Below are 16,155 nucleotides of genomic sequence, written 5' to 3'. Positions count from 1 at the left end.
CCCTTGAAAATATGGCCACAATTAAGGCCTTGGACGTATAGAACGTTGCCCCCCTAGTGTTTTTAGGTGGAGCGAAGATAGGAGAATGAGGCCACAGAAAAAGCCCTAAAGTGAAGGTGATTGAGCAGACCAAAGAAGACTATGTCTGCCCTCCTGTCCCAAGAACAACTTGAGCCGGTGGATCTTCAAATTCCCAAACATTGGGGTAATATTTCTTCAAGAACCTACCGTTAATGGGGTTGCGGTGGAGGTCGCCATCCAAATCTTTAAGATGAAAAGCCCCGCGTTCTAGAATCCTGTGAATAACAAAAGGTCATTCCCAGCGAGGAGTCCATTTACCGTGGCCAGTCAACTTTTCGCCAAACTGGAGGACTGCCTTCCAAACGAACTCACCTTCCTTGTAACTACGACCACGTGTCCTCTTATCGTAGGCACAAGCGATCTACTGCTTTTCCATGACCAGGTTGTCCAAAGCCTCCAAGCGTTGCTCGCTAAGGTCTTCATGCTCTTGCCACATAGCCTAGACATAATCTTCACCAATCAGATGATGTTGATCTTGGACGTGCAGAGATTGAACATTGAGTTCCAAAGGCAAAACCGCATCGTGACCAAACATGAGCGCATAGGGTGTTGTGGCTGTAAGATTCCGCTTGGAGGTGCGATAAGCCCATAACGTTTCATACAATGTGTCGTGCCATTGGCGAGGGTTGGCAACAAGCATCTTCTTCAGGAGGGTGATAATAATTTTGTTACTGGCCTCCGCTTGACCGTTGGATTGAGCGTAGTAGGGTGTGCTGTGAATAAATTGGATGCCTAAGTCAGTGACGAGCTTCTCTACTTCACCACCCAAAAACGCTGCCCCCTTGTCTGAAACCAACACTTCAGGGATGCCAAACCTGCAAATAATATTGTGAAAGATGATTGGCGAATGGTCGTGCCAGAGGCCTCCCACAAAGGCTCAGCCTCCACCCATTTGGTGAAAAAGTCGGTAGCGACGATGATGAACTTGTGTTGGAGTGAAGAATGAAGGTGAATCATTCCAATCAAGTCCAAAACCCAGCCTCGCGTAGTCCAAGGTTTAATAATAGGTTGTGTGGGAATATTAGGGACGTGCTGGACTGGTCCATGAGCTTGACAATCTTGGCAGCCTTTCGCGAACGTGATACAGTCCTTCAAAATACTGGGCCAATAATACCCATGCCGCCGGATAAGCCAGCGCATCTTTGGACCTGCTTGATGGGCTCCACAGACGCCTATATATGCCTCTCGCATCAATCATTTCACTTCGCGACCATAGATACACCGGAGATCAACGCCATCCTCACCACGTCGTCGCATCTCCTCACCTCTAAAGAAGTAATTTAAAGCAAGAAAATGGATCTTTTTGTCTGAAGTAGGGTCTGGCTGCTTGAGATAATCGATCAAAGGGATGCACCAATCTACGTTAATAGGTTCGAGGACCGCGACGACCGGCTCGTCCAGCGGGTCAGCTCGCACAAGCCACGAAGGCAGCGTGCGACACTCAACCTTCATAATACGCTCACGAATCCCATATTTTAATGTAATGCCTATAGCCAGTTGAGCGAGCTCATTGGCTGCGAAGTTGCGCTCGCGAGGAATGTATTCCAAATCAACGTCATCAAATTGATCTAGAAGTTCAATGGCGCGATTCAAATATGGTATGAGCAAACAACTTACACACCTGTACTTCTCTTGAAGCTGATTCATAACGAGCAAAGAGTCACCGCATACATGAACGTCTCTTACACCCAACTCCAGTAATACCTCTAGGCCGATAATGAGGGCCTCATACTCTGCTTGGTTATTTGTGCACTTAAACTCCAACTGAAAAGAATATAAAAAACGGTCGCCCGTGGGGTTTTCCAGAACAATCCATGCCCCTGCAATCGTTTCCATTCTTGAGCCATCAAAAAACAATACCCAGGGTTGAAGGGAGACTGTGGCTTGAGACCATGTAGCATATTCTGGAATGCACGCCAAATCTGGTCGAGTGGTTGCAGCAGCTATCTCTAATTCTTTCACTGTGGGGACAGCTAACATAGGGTGATGTGTTAGGAAATCTGCGATGGCCTGCCCCTTTACTGCTTTCTGTGGAACGTATTGTAGCCAGAACTCGGATAAGGCCAGAACCCACTTGCCAATGTGACCTCGTAGGATAGGTCGCGACAGCATATACTTAACCAAGTCGGTTTTTGCTATGATGCAGGTAGTAAAGGATAGCATATAGTGCTGCAACTTGCATGCGAGAAGTAAAGTGTAAGACACAGCTTTTCCATTGGAGTGTACCTTGTTTCGCAATCTATCAGTGTCCTGCTGAGGTAAAAGATGGCATGTTCGACACCTCCCTCATCATCTTGAGCGAGTAGGCTGCCAATGGAGGCCTCAGCTGCTGAAATATATAGTTTCAATGGAAATCCAGCTCTAGGTGGAACGAGTACTGGCGGGCTCGCCAAATAGGCCTTAATTTTGTCAAAAGCCTCTTGATGTTTAGGTTCCCATACAAACTTGTTCTGTCCTTGCAACTTTAGCAGTATGGAAAAGGGCTGGATTTTACCTGCAGAGTTAGAGATGAACCGTCTCAAAAAATTGATCTTACCCAGCAACCGCTGCAGCTCCTTCTTCGTTCGTGGGGTAGATGCGTTGATAACTGCGCTTGCCTTATCCTCGGGGACCTCAATTCCTCTCTGGTGGACTATAAATCCTAGAAAGTCACCTGCCTGAACTCCGAGAACGCACTTGGCGGGATTCATCTTAAGCTTGTGTTGCCGCATGCGCTCGAAAACTTTCCTGAGATCTACGATATGGTTCCCTCTTCTCTTAGACTTCACAACCACGTCATCAATGTAAACTTCTAAAATCTTCCCAAGGATGTCATGGAAGATCAGGTTCATGGCTCTTTGATACGTTGCTCCAGCATTTTTCAGTCCAAAAAGCATGACCACATATTCAAAAACGCCCGCGAAACCTAGGCAACGGAATGCGGTCTTATGTCTATCTTCCTCTGCGACCGGAATCTGGTGATACCCTGCTGTACCGTCCATAAAGGATAATAATTCATGTCTTGCTACTGCATCTACCAGCATATCAGCGACCGGCATGGGGTAGACATCTTTAGGCGTAGCAACATTAAGGTCTCTGTAGTCCACGCAGACCCTCATCTTGCCATTCTTCTTGCGGAATGGCACTATATTGGAGAGCCACTGGTTGTATTTGGCTACCCTGATGATGCCTGACTTATGCATTTTTTCAACCTCCTCTTTGACCAAAACTTGGGTCTCAGAGTTCATTCTTCGCGGCTCTTGTTTCACATGCCTCTTGTCAGGGAGTGTTGGCAGCTGATGGCAAACCAAATCCTGTGACAGGCCGAGCATGTCTTCATACTTCTCCGCGAAGCAGTCTTTGAATTCTAATAATAAGTCAATGAGCCTCTATTTCTCGCTAGGCTCTAAATAAGCGCTGATAGCCACTTCCATAGACTCATCTGCTGTTCCAAGATTGACTTTCTTGGTAGGGTCTCTGACCTTAGGAGGTGTATCATCCAGCGCTGCCGGCGCTAGCTGAATTTGTTCTTCGTCTTCTTGTTCTTGGTCAGAGAACTCCTCATTGACAATTTCTAATGTCACGATCTAATCATATGCCTCCTTTTCCACGAAGTACGATGATAGTCTTTCGTACAATGAGTGGAAGGCCTTTATCCCTTCCTCTGGAAGGTCGTAATCCATTAATCATTCAAGGGTTTGGGCACAACGTGGCCAGACCTTTCTAAGCCTTCTTTCGCGAGCGTGAGCCCCCACTGTGCCAATTCAGAGGCCGTCACCCCTGTGGGGCGGCCTTTGTTGTCGATGCCACCGACTTGCAATGGAGTAATAGGCTCCAAGTAGTACCTGGCATCTACATAATTTGCGGAAACTGGGAATGGTCAAGGATCCGCTTCAATCACTTCAGCCTTGTCTGTTACCCTGTTCCACATAATCAGTTCTTGATAGAGAGTTGATGGAACACAGTAACTCTGGTGGATCCAGTCTCTGCCTAAAATGGCGCTATAGGCCGCGTAGCAATCTATTAAGAAAGCATAAACTTCCTCTGCGGGGCCTACTTTGATACGTAGGAACAATAATCCCAATGTCTTCGTTACAGTCCCCGCAAAGTTCTTGAGCGTGAGGGAGGTAGACTGGATCTTCTCTTTCTTGATCCCAAGCAAATGCATGATTCTTGTTATGATGACATTGACCGTGGCTCCAGTGTCAACCATGATTTTGCTAACCTTGGTACCACCAATTTCTGCCGTAATATACAGAGGTCTCATGTGTTGGACCATAGTTGGCGTTGGCCTGGTAAAGCTCATGAAGAACTCTTTGCTGTTGGCATCCTCTGTTTCCAGAAACACAACCTCTTCGATAGGTGTCGTTGCCACTGAAGTAATCTGCAGAGTCTGTTCACTATTTTCCTCAGTTTCAACACATTCCTGCGAGGTGACTGGCAATGCATACTTTGTCGGAAGCACGTAAACCATGTTGCACGAAGTATCAACCAACTCTGTCTCATCAATGTCATCTTCGAGGTTGAGCTTGGGCTCGTTGATTGGGATGTCAGTGTTAAACTGCTTAGCCAACCGATCCACTAATGATTCTTCTGCAAGGCTCTTTACCTCACATTGCTTGTGTCCCTGTATCGCGTCCGCCTGCTTTGGGGATGCTGTCTTTAGTTCCCCTGTTGGATTCTCCTTTGGGAGCGCAACCCCTACACTCTGGACTTTTTTAGGTCTCCAATGTAAAGCTTCTGCAGTGTTGTCCTTGCCCCCCAGTCTCTCGAAACCGAGGACTTAGGCTCTGGTTCCTCGTGAAACATCATGCGCCTGACATGTGGTCGCCTAATTGGCGAGCTCTCTTTCCTAGCTGGAGGAGGTGTCTTTTCTTTCGTAATCCGGCAGAAAACACTAGGTTTAGAGGCCCCTCATTCCGAGCGCACTTGCTTTCGAAAACTGCGAGGGTTTGGCTTAGCAGCTAATGCCTCCATCTCCTTCTGATACTGTTCAGGGGATTTGACAGGTTACAAAGGCTTGATCAGGCCCTGATCCAAAGCCTCTAGTGTCCGCTTGGCTTCCCCAAACCTGCGCTGCAGCTTCCTCTTCTTGGAAGGGCTTATTTTAACCGCTTTCCCCTTTTCTCTGGTATACCACTTACCCTCCTTAATAGAAGATGTTGGAGCAGGTGGAATGTAGGGTTTGGTCAGGATGTCATTCGTAGTCCCCTCAACTGGTCTTGGTTCTGTCGCAGCCGCTTTCAGCTTCTTGAATAAATTAGAGTCCTTTGGGGATGATGGTAATTCCATTTTGTCTTTAACCTTGGGACTAAAAGGCTGATAATTGAGCGATGGCGAAGCCCACTTGATTGGCGAGAGAGAACCAAAACGAAACGTCTGTTCGACTTCTACATGTGACACTTGAATGCCACATTCTTCTTTGCATCGCGAGCATAGGACCACTGGTGAAGCCTCGCTGACAAGTCTAGGCTTCTTCCATTCTGGGACCTTATCTTTACCCTTTTCTTTTCCTTCAGTGATCAAGTCCAGGGTTGGTTTCCTCTTATTCTGCTTGGTCCAGTTTACATCGACCATATTGACCCCGGTGTCAGGAAAAGGGTTTAGATCCACTAGTGCCGCCGCAGTCGCTGGGGCCTCCACCTGCAAACTACCATTATTTAGCCATACCTGAATCTGGTCCTTGAGCTTCACACAGTCAGCTGTATTATGATTCCACAAGTTGTTGAACTTGCAATACTTCTTTCCTTTGAGATGATCTGGTCGAGGAAAAGGACCAAAGTCGGTCTTCACCATCTTCGCGATGATCTTTTCATCTAGAATCTCATGTGCCTTATTGGCATCATATGTATATGTCGCGAACTCAAGTTTGGTGAAGGCTACAGACTTGAGTTTGACAGGCTCCTTGGATATTTTTAATTGCTTAAGGGTTGAGTTCTTCCTTCCTGTCAGTTCAAACGCAGAAACGTCATTTTCCTCTTCCTCATCTTCATCCTGGAACACTTCTTCCCCTTGATCATGGTAGTAAGGATCGTAGGTAGTCGGCTGGTAGTTCAACGCCGCTACTGTGTGGTGCTTCCCAGGCACGTATGTCCCTTTGGACACATTCTTTCTGGCGTCATTTTCTCTGAGAAGATGTTCAAAACTACCCACCTCTGTGATAAGTTCTCCCATTGACTGGATCATGCTGCCATGCTGCTTCTTTCGCTGGCACGGTTCCAAACCCTTGACTGCCAACTTGACTAATTCTTTTTCAGGCAGGATCATGCTCAGTTTGGCTTTCTGAATCTGGAAGCGTTGAAGGTAGGCCACAGTGGACTCGGTGGGCTGTTGGGCCATCTGGGTGAGAGAGGCTAAATCAACCTCAGGCTCAATGGCTCTAAAAGTTTCTTGGAAAAGCTTTTCCATCGCTGGCCAATCTGCCACTATTCCTAGTCAGTGTTTAGAGAACCATCTAAAGGCAGCTCCAGAAAGGGAAGTGCCAAAGATCCTGCACTTGAGGATGTCATCATTCTGATACTGGCCGCATTGCACCCTAAACCTGGCCAGATGAGTTGCCGCATTCTCAGTGTCTTCCCCTGAAAAAGTAGAAAATATGATATTCTTATAACCTCTGGGAAAGGGTGCAAGCATTATATGTGGCGGGAAAGGTCCCTCATAGACCCCCTTCATTTGGGCCCTAAGGTTAGCCAGCCTGATCATCTCCTCTACCTCTTCACGTCTCACATACTCAGGACCAGAAGGAGGAGGATTCGTCACATTTTGGCGAGCAGCTTGCAAGGGTACAGCTTGGCTAGCAGTCGCTGTTCATTCCCCTAGACGAATAGTTTGAGGGTTGGCAGACTGCTGAAGAGTCATCGCTGGCACGGCTGTATCCCTTACCAAGGCTGTGATCTTGACAGGGTTGCTTATCTGATCAATGCCATAGTAATTGTCTGGGAGCTCATGATAGACATTCTCCGTCCCATCGCTGTCGTACTGAATAAACGCAACAGGATCAATAGGAGTACCTTCAGCGGTCTTAGTCTTATCTTTCTGCGAGGCGGTGGAGTGGCCTTGTTACCACCGATCACCAAGGCTCTTACCTTATTCTGGCTTGACGCGGCAGTAGCCTTTGCAGGAGGTATGGCCGTACTACTACTAGCCTTCTCGCGAGCGTTTGGTGGTATGTATTTACCAGAACCAGAGGGTTGGCCAAGCGACCCGAGGAGGGCATTGGGGTCTCCCAACGCCTTATTCAGAACATCTCTGGTTTGATTCAACTCGGCTCTCTGTATGGCCACTTCGGTCGCGAGGTTGGATCCTTCTTTCCGCATGGCCGCGATTTCGGCCACGGTCTCCTTGCTCTGGGTATTAGTTGTGTTAACAGCACCCAAGAGCTCTTGGTGTTGAGCGCGGTTTGCAGTAACAACTTTGTCCGCGTGCATCATAGCCGTTTTGGTGAAACTTTGTGCATACGCTCTACTCTCCTCGGCAATCAAGACCAAACGCTAGTCCAACTCGCGAATCTGTTGTTCCGTTTTCGCGATCGAAGCTACCATATGCTTCCCATAATTTTCACTATGCAGTGTAAGGATGCGAAGCCTCTCGTCCAGGCTAGCATCTGGTGGAATAATGAGTGGCTCGAACTCGTCGACTTCAATGGTTCCACCAATAGACACGGTTTCGGTGGCCGCAGGAGCCTTGACCACCTCATTCGTCGACTTTTGCGCCAATTTCTCACCCTCAGTAGCGGGTGGCTGATTTCCTCCCTGTTCTGTCGACATCGCGGGCGACTGTAGATTGAGAGAAAATTCCTGAATTACTTGCTCTTCCGAAAAACCACAACAGTCTGCAAGAGTATGCGGCCTGTAACTGGAGGTCTTGTGCTTCGGGCAGTTAGCGTAAACCTTTTGGTAAGGGTTTTCACTTGAATTCCCAATGGTTACGTTCGCGAAGAAACACTATGAAGTGTCCCACTGGGCGTGCCAAAATGTTTGGCGCAAAAACTAGTCGGCTTGCAAACTATCTCTTTTGCTGCTGTGATTGGGCGTGCGTGCCAGCACCGTGGGGTGTAGTCGTCGAGGGAGTCCCTTGACCTGACTTCTTGAATCAAGCGCTATGGACGAGGAGAGCACCAACCTCGTCACAAGGCTCTTTTCTCTGCCTTCCGGAAAAGGACTTCTTGCCTTGCTGGTAAGGGCTTTGGTTGTGATCTCTTCACGTCACCTTGTAGGCTGAGCAGAGCAATCACTGGGAAGTTTGGAGAAAGCACGGGTTTTGCTAAAGCGTGACTTTAGCTTCTCTAGGTTGCGAGGGCGTTACCCTTGCTTCGCTGGTAGTATCGGTGGCAGTAGCACTAGTAGTTGGCTCTTGGAGAGACTAGGACTGGAAGTACGGTCGCCGGGTTTCAACGAGGTTGAAGGTTTGCTCCGGGGAGGCTTGATAATATGTGCGATTAGTTGAGTTGAGAGTTGTCTTTGATACGTCCTTGAAAATTGGTATTTATACCTAGGGTTTCGACTATTCCTTGCCATAGAAGGATTATTGATTGAAGTTTCCTATTCAATCTCCGCTACTTGACTCCAATAAGGGCTCGTTTTCCTTATTGATTTTGGAATGGATGAAGCTGTAACCCAAACTCAAGTAGGCTTATTTTTGAGCCGCAGGTATCAGCCCGCTATGCTAAATCCACTAAACGATCTTGCCAAAATTACTTTTGGGCTCAAACAGACATGAGCTTTGCTATCTTTTTTATTTCTTTCAAATGAGTTTTTAGATTTTCTTCAAGCAATTCTTTTTCTCTGTTCATCAGTAACTTCTTGAAATCTCTAGAGTTGTTTCTCACCTGACTGTAACTTGATCTTACATCTCCACTCCAGCCAAGATTAGACTCTTTCATTCTCCAAACTTTCTTCATTCTACCACTTGAGCTAGACAAAGAGATATGCTTTGAACTATTAGTTGCACCTTTAATGTGCTTCACAAATATCTTCTTCACTGACCTTCTCTTTGAGTTCACAATTGCTTTTCGAATCTTGTTACATCTTGATTTAAAGTGGCCAAGAGTTCCACAAAAATGGCAGACAGGAACAAACTTCTTCAACCTTGGTTTGAACTCTGTAGATATGGGATGAATAAACTCTGAGTTTGATTGAGCTGAATCCTTCACAAACTTGGTAACATGCTCACCTTTAAATGCATTTTCACCAATATACCCCAAGCCCCGTTTATCACCGAAACTTCTAATTCCCATGGTCAATAGATTATTTAGCTTCTTTTCACTTGTAATCATACTACCAGCTTTATCTTTTAAAAACTCAAGCTCGTTCACCAGAGTAGTTTTCTCTGCATTTATGCTTTCTACTATATCAGCTTGCTCTCGACATTTTTCCTCCATAAATTCAATCTTTTCTAACAAAGAAACTCTAGAATTTTCACTGGCTTCCAGTTGGGATTGAAAACCTTTTTCACTCCTACTGAGCTTCTTCTTTAAAAACTCAACTTGATCATTCAAAACTTGATTCTTTTGTTTCAAGTCTATGGCGGTCTCAGATAACTTAATGTATTGCTGCAAAACCTCCTCCAAGTCTAGTTCTTCATCATCAGACTCATCACTAGTAGCTACTAAACCAACAAATGCCACTACTTCAGATTCACAATCTGTTGAAAAGTCATCTCTAGATTCGCTATCACTCAATTGAGCATTCTTGGCCTTATCTCAATCATTCCTTAGCTTTTTCAATGTATTTGCACATTCACTTGCAATATGACCATTTCCTCCACATGCAAAGCACTTGACTTTAGCGTTCTTTAGCGTTGTTTCTCTTTTTCTGAAGGATCTTCTGGAACCTTGCAGCTTGTTCACTTGAATACTCTTGAAAATTTGTGTTTTCGTAGTTAGAGCTAGACCTTGATTCATGTCCTTTATCACCCTTGTTCTTGAGGAACTTTCTGATTTTCATAGAGAGAATATCATCGTGATTAGCATCATCACTTGAAGTCTCATCTTCCACGAACTTTGAAGCTTTGAAAGCAATTCTTTTGCTTTTCTCTTTATCAGGAAAATCCATCTCATAAGTGGTTAAGTTTCCAATCAACTCATCAAGTTTATACACATTTAAATCTTTTGACTCCTCAATTGCAGTCTTCTTGGAATGATATTTCATAGGAAGAGCTCTGAGTATCTTCTTGACAATCCTATGCTCAGGTATAGGATCTCCTAAGTTGAAACATCCATTGACAACCACACTGAGCTTAGCATAGAAGTCATCAAATAACTCATCATCTGTCATCTTCATGTTCTCAAAGTTTTGCATAAGCTGTTGAAGTTTTGACTCCTTGACTGTAGAAGTACCTTCATGTGTAATCTCAAGAACCTCCCAAACTTGCTTTGCAGACTCACAATGAGATATTAGCTTAAACTTGTCAGAAGATAAGGCAGTGTACGTAAAACGAGTTTAAAGCCCTCTGATTATTTGTGCTTTTGATCTTTTCATCTGCAATCCAGTCACTCATTGGTTTTTGCACTTTACAATCAGTAGTTGAAGTACTCTCAATAGACTTTACTATTTTTGTTGGATATTCCCAACCACTCTCAACAATGGACCAGATACTTACATCTTGTGCCCACAAAAATGCCTTCATTTTAGCCTTCCAAACAACATGGTTGGCACTATCATTAAGGAGTGGTGGATGATATGTTGACCCAGCAGATCGATCACTTGATCTTTCCATTCTGTGTAGCCTAAACGATCTCACTATGTCCGTCTAATGACCCGCTCTGATACCAATTGTAAGTACAGAAAGGGTATATATTTCCCAACTAATGGAAATGTGTCAATGTGTCAACAACTTTAGGAATCAGTCTTAGGAGTGCAGGCTGGTTCGTATCCTAAAATAGGATTGCAGTATAACTTGAATCCTAATTGAAACTGCAGATCGATCTCAATGTCTCTAATGATGTTATGACTTTCTTGAATTACCAAACCATCAACAGAAACTAAAACATCATACCCAAACACCAAATCTGTTGATGCAGTAAAACCCTTAGAAAAGGGAAACAACTGCGGGCACTATGCCGGTAACAAATCCACTAAAGAAATCAGTACATAAAGAACTTACAGACGCTCAATCTTCCTAGACCCAATCTAGAAGGCAGCTCTATCTCTGCTTTGCTACTGATTCTGAATGATGGATGTGAACCTCCTTCGTCAATCTTCAGATGGCACAACTCTCCACATAGTCGTCAATCATCTCAAGGCACAAAGGCATGTATGCAACACACATGAAGACATACACAGATGGTGTTTGAAGGTATGGTTTTCTGGGTTTGACAATCCTTTGGAAGCTAGACATGGAACAGCTTACCAAAACACTCTCAAAGAAGATTTTTGGCTCGGTGCATTTCTAGAGAGATCTGAGGATAAGGGAAACTGAAGAACAGTGCTCTCTCAATGCGAGTGTATGGCTAGCTGAGTGTGAGAACCTATTTATATGGAAAGACTCGAGCTAGGGCTGACTGGGTATGTGTAATAAAGATAACTCACTTGTTTAAGATCAGACACATTAAATAAAGCAAGCTTAAAACAAACTGCCAGCTTAGCTTAGACACACAAGACTGAAACGCAAGTCTCATCCTAAGCTAGGATAGATAAGAAACTTCAGTCCTAAAACAGCAAGCAATATGAATGCAATTTATACCTCATGATGAAGTGTTGAGATGAGACACGTAAGAAGCCTTGAAGTAGTTCATACTTTTTTTTTCTTTTTTTTTTTAAATAGAGGATTAGGCGATATTATTAGCTCCTCTGTGACAGCCGATTTGGGGCGTCAAGCACCCACCCGCAATCTCGAAAGAAAGGGGGCCATCACAACCGGGAACCCACCGCCCATCCCTCTATTTAACTTTATTAATAAAATAAAAAAGGAAAGAATACAAAAAGAGGAAGGGGGACCAAACCAAAAACCTTCCCCAACAAAAGTAATTTCTAGACAGTCCCTCAAAACCAAGAGAACGTAAAGAGAAAAGAGGGTGTTAATCTGCACATTCATAAAAACATGCAGCAACAACGTAGATAATTGTAGTTGATCCCTCATCTTGAAGTTGCAATTGTCAACTAACCATAGCAGCGCAGCACATTGAACTCCCACATTACAAATCCCAATCATACCAAGGTGCCCAGCCTTAATAACCGACATATTAAGAGTGTCTATAGAAAGGGAAACCCAAAGCATCCATACGCAAGTAAGGACAAACTCCTCCACATGCCAAGTCAGAGATGAAGAAATCAGCCCCAGATTAGCAAATCTATCTGCAACTGAATTTCCCTCTGGAAGAACATGTGAGCAGGTGAAAGAGATTTGTCAAATACGAGTCAAACAATTGTACCAAGCAACCCGTAATGGCCAAGGAGGAATAAACGAGGAAGAAGAGAGACATTGAAGTACAGTTGTAGAATCACTCTCTAACCAGAGGTGATGCCAACCATAATGAAAAGCAAACTCAACGCCAATAATAACAGCCATAAGTTCAGAGAAGAAAGCCGTTTGCTGCCCCAAACCTTGACAATAACCACCAATAAAATTACCAAAACCATCTCTAAAGACTCCACCACAAGCTGCAGGCCCGGGGTTGCCCTTGGCCAAGCCATCAGTATTGAGTTTAAGCCAAGGAAAGAGAGGAGGATGCCACAACACAATCCGAGGTGCAGTTCGACATTTGACAACTGGAATCACACCCAAACTAGAGAGAACTTTTGAATCCAGAACACCATTGACAAAACCAGGTGTGTGCGGGGCTATAAACCGAATCCAAGCCTTAAGAGAACGAAAAACCCGCATAAGAGAAGGCTGCTTATTCTCAAAACGAAGCTTGTTATGAGATTTCCATATAGCCATAAGAGCAAAGAGACCACTGCCAAGCCACAGATTCTTGAGTTGAGGAGTAAAGGCCTTACTCGTAAAAGAACTCCAAAGATCATTAAGAGATCCATGTGACGGCAAAGATGTACCAAAGCAACAAGCAAGCCATTGCCACACATGTTGTGTAAAAGAACAATTAACAAATAAGTGAGGCAGATCCTCCATATGACCATCAAAGCAAAGCTGACAAACTGAGACAATTGGAATACCACGTTGTTGAAGTTGATCATCAGTAGGTAGCTTAAGATGAAATAAGCGCCAAGCTAGCATAGAGTAACGAGGAGGAATAAAACCACGCCAAATACTAGAAGCCCAATCCTGTATCCTGCAATGGGGGCGAACCAAATCATAGCCATCCGGACAAGAAAATAACCCAGAGGAAGAATTTTCCCAAATAAGAAGATCACTCTCTGGAACATTCGGTATGGGGATCTCCAGAATTTGCCTAGCCAAATCTAGAAATAAAATGGAGAAACGAAGAGGCAAAGCCCATTGTTGGTCTAATCTAAAATCAGCCACTCGAGTTTTTAAAAGATGAGAGAAAGAAATCGCATTTAGCTGATGACCAAGAGAAGAATGCAACCATTTTTCTGACCAAAACAAAACAGATTTTCCATCTCCAATAATCCATCTAGACTGATCAAATATTAGAGGAAGCACTAGCTTGAGCCCATGCCAAACTGATGAAATAAAATACCGGTACTTCATGTGTCGAAAGATAGAAAAGCGCTGAGAAGCAAAAGATCCCCACGAAGAGCCTGGCAAGAGAGTATGCCAACCCAGACTCATAAGACCAGCTGTATTAAGAGTTTTCAAGTTGCGAAGGCCAAGACCTGCCTCATTCTTTGGAGTACAAACTTGCTGCCAAGAAACAGTTACTAGTTTTTTGATAGCCAAATCACCAGACCAAATAAAATTTCTAGCACAAGCTGACAAATGTTTCAACAAAGAAGAGGGCCATAAATAAATGGAAAAATTGTGGAGGAGCATGCTTTGAAACACATCATGAACCAACTGAACCCGACCAGCCATTGATAAAAGGTTCCCTTTCCACCCAGTTAATCTAGCTTTAGCTTTATCGGCAAGAGCCTGAAGATGGATGCACCGTGGTTTGCCTTTGAAAATAGGCACACCGAGATAATTAAAAGGAGTAGTACCCACTTTAAATCCCAAAATTCGCTTCACATGGGAAGTAGTTCATACTTATGAAGTCCCGAGATCAACAAATCCTAGTTATAATGACTCTTGATTGTTGAGCTAGGAAATGCCAAACCTACAATAATTTGCACTAACAAATGACTAAATAAGGATAATTAGATGGGTTTTCTTGTCCAAGCATTGTCTTTTTGATTAAATGGAAATTTGGGAGGTAAATCTTATGCTTTTGGGTCTTAGAAATTAATATCTTTGATAATACACGGATGTGAAACATGTCTACTATTGCATAAGATATGATACGTTTCTCTTGGATGGTCTGAGGTGGATCTTATAGGTAAGCTGGTAAGATAACTTATGGCTTGTCCAATATACTCGTAAGACAATATGGCCTTCTTTATTCATTAAAAACACATCAGTTAGAAGTTTTAAACTGTATATTGAACCCCATTCAACAATTAAGGAAGTTTGCAATTGGAATGCATAGCTCTGAATGTAGTCAATTAATGGGTTAATTATCACGGTGACATTTGATTGTTAAAAGTTCCTTGAACTTGTTGGATATCAGGTCTATTTTTGTATTCACATTGATAGACTAGACTTCTTAATTCGTGCTTTCTTGAAACGCTAGTTGATGATATTCTTGTAGGTGTTGTGTGTTAGTTTTCCTTTTGTCATCAATATTGACGTGCCATATGACTATTACTATTTTCTCCATCCCATTCAAAATGTGAGTCTTTGCATTTAGCATGTATCTACTGTATCTGCTTGAACCGATGAGTTGATATTATTGGCATGTAATCTGAGATGGGGCACATTCTAAAAGTTGATATTTTAGCTTTGAAATTTTTGTCAATCCAGATCTGGTCTGGTGGGGATTTGTGTGATGCAGGTCAATAAGCAATAACTTCATCTAACTGAGGTTGTAAAAAATAACCGTAACGTCTAGAATGAGGACTACAATCTTTTGGCTAATGCTATGTTAATGCTGCATTAGGGTTGGGAGCTTAATATGTTAAGCTTTGTGGATTACTTATTCCATTCAAAGATAGGTGTTCTGTGATGAATCTGCCCGTTCTGGGGTTTTGCTATGATTCTATTTTATTTAATTCTTTGCTTGAATAGGAATTATATTAGAATTTGAAATGTTTTGGCTAACAGTTGAACTGTGTTTCATGTTAGATTTTTACTTGCTGTTGAAATATGGCTTTAGAGGCAGAGTACTCTGCATTTAAGGAAAAGGTCAGACGAACAGTATACCTTGATCACCTTTCTCCACATCAGGTTACTGAAACGGTTGTCAGAAAAGCTATCTCTCAGTTTGGGACAGTTAAAAATGTTCAATTCATTCCAAATTACTTGGCAACAAAGAACATCCCCGTTTCTGCATTGATGGAGATGGAGAACCCGAGGCAGGCTAATGCTATTGTCTCAGAAATATCTCACAGGCCTTTTATGGTTGGTGGAATGCCCTGGCCTTTGAGGGCACGTGAAGCGAAACTTGAGATGTTTGAGGATCGTCCTGCAAAGCCTGGTAGAAAGATAGAGTTCCGTTGGGTGGAGACAAAGGATCCTGACTTTGAAGTGGCAAATAAATTCAAGCAGCTTGCTAAGGATCATGCTCTTGATGTTGACATTGCGCTCAATCAACAGTTGGAGGATGAAGAGAAGCTTGCAGAGAGGCAGCAAGTAGCCCTCAAGGTGAATCATGAGAAGTATGAAATGATATATGGCGTGATAACAGATGGCACAGCATTATCACATTCCAGTTGCAGATGAATGGTAGACTCTTTCTTTAGGTTCTTCCTCCTGTCTAGTCGAACCGACCTTTTATAGGTGTATGAAGTTGATAGTAATTCCCACGTCCTTTGATCCGATATTGCAGTTTCTGAAATTTGATGTCAAGAGTCGAGGAAAACAACTAAGATGCATGAAGAAGCATATTAACTGTTTTATTTAGCTTCATATAGAGTACATTGTAAAAATTCCTGAAGGATTTCATGGTGTGCAATGTATTTCGACACTTTTACGTAATAT

General features: G+C 43.6%; 1 protein-coding gene across 1 annotated transcript; it reads left to right on the top strand.

The window, feature by feature from the left end:
* The first annotated feature begins 15,321 nt into the window (after nucleotides 1-15,321).
* Nucleotides 15,322-15,897, top strand: LOC112198683. Its single transcript, XM_024339815.1, has one exon. It carries the CDS (start codon nucleotides 15,322-15,324, stop codon nucleotides 15,895-15,897), a length of 576 nt encoding a protein of 191 aa, XP_024195583.1.
* The last annotated feature ends 258 nt before the right edge of the window (nucleotides 15,898-16,155 follow it).

This window comes from Rosa chinensis, chromosome 4 (assembly GCF_002994745.2).
Source record: "Rosa chinensis cultivar Old Blush chromosome 4, RchiOBHm-V2, whole genome shotgun sequence".
Classification (NCBI taxonomy): Eukaryota; Viridiplantae; Streptophyta; class Magnoliopsida; order Rosales; family Rosaceae; genus Rosa; species Rosa chinensis.
Note: the sequence above shows the minus strand (reverse complement) of the source record. Positions and strands in the feature narration are given on the sequence as shown.

Coding starts and splice junctions, on each gene's coding strand:
- LOC112198683 (XM_024339815.1), top strand. CDS start 15,322: ATGGCTTTAGAGGCAGAGTACTCTGCATTTAAGGAAAAGGTCAGACGA.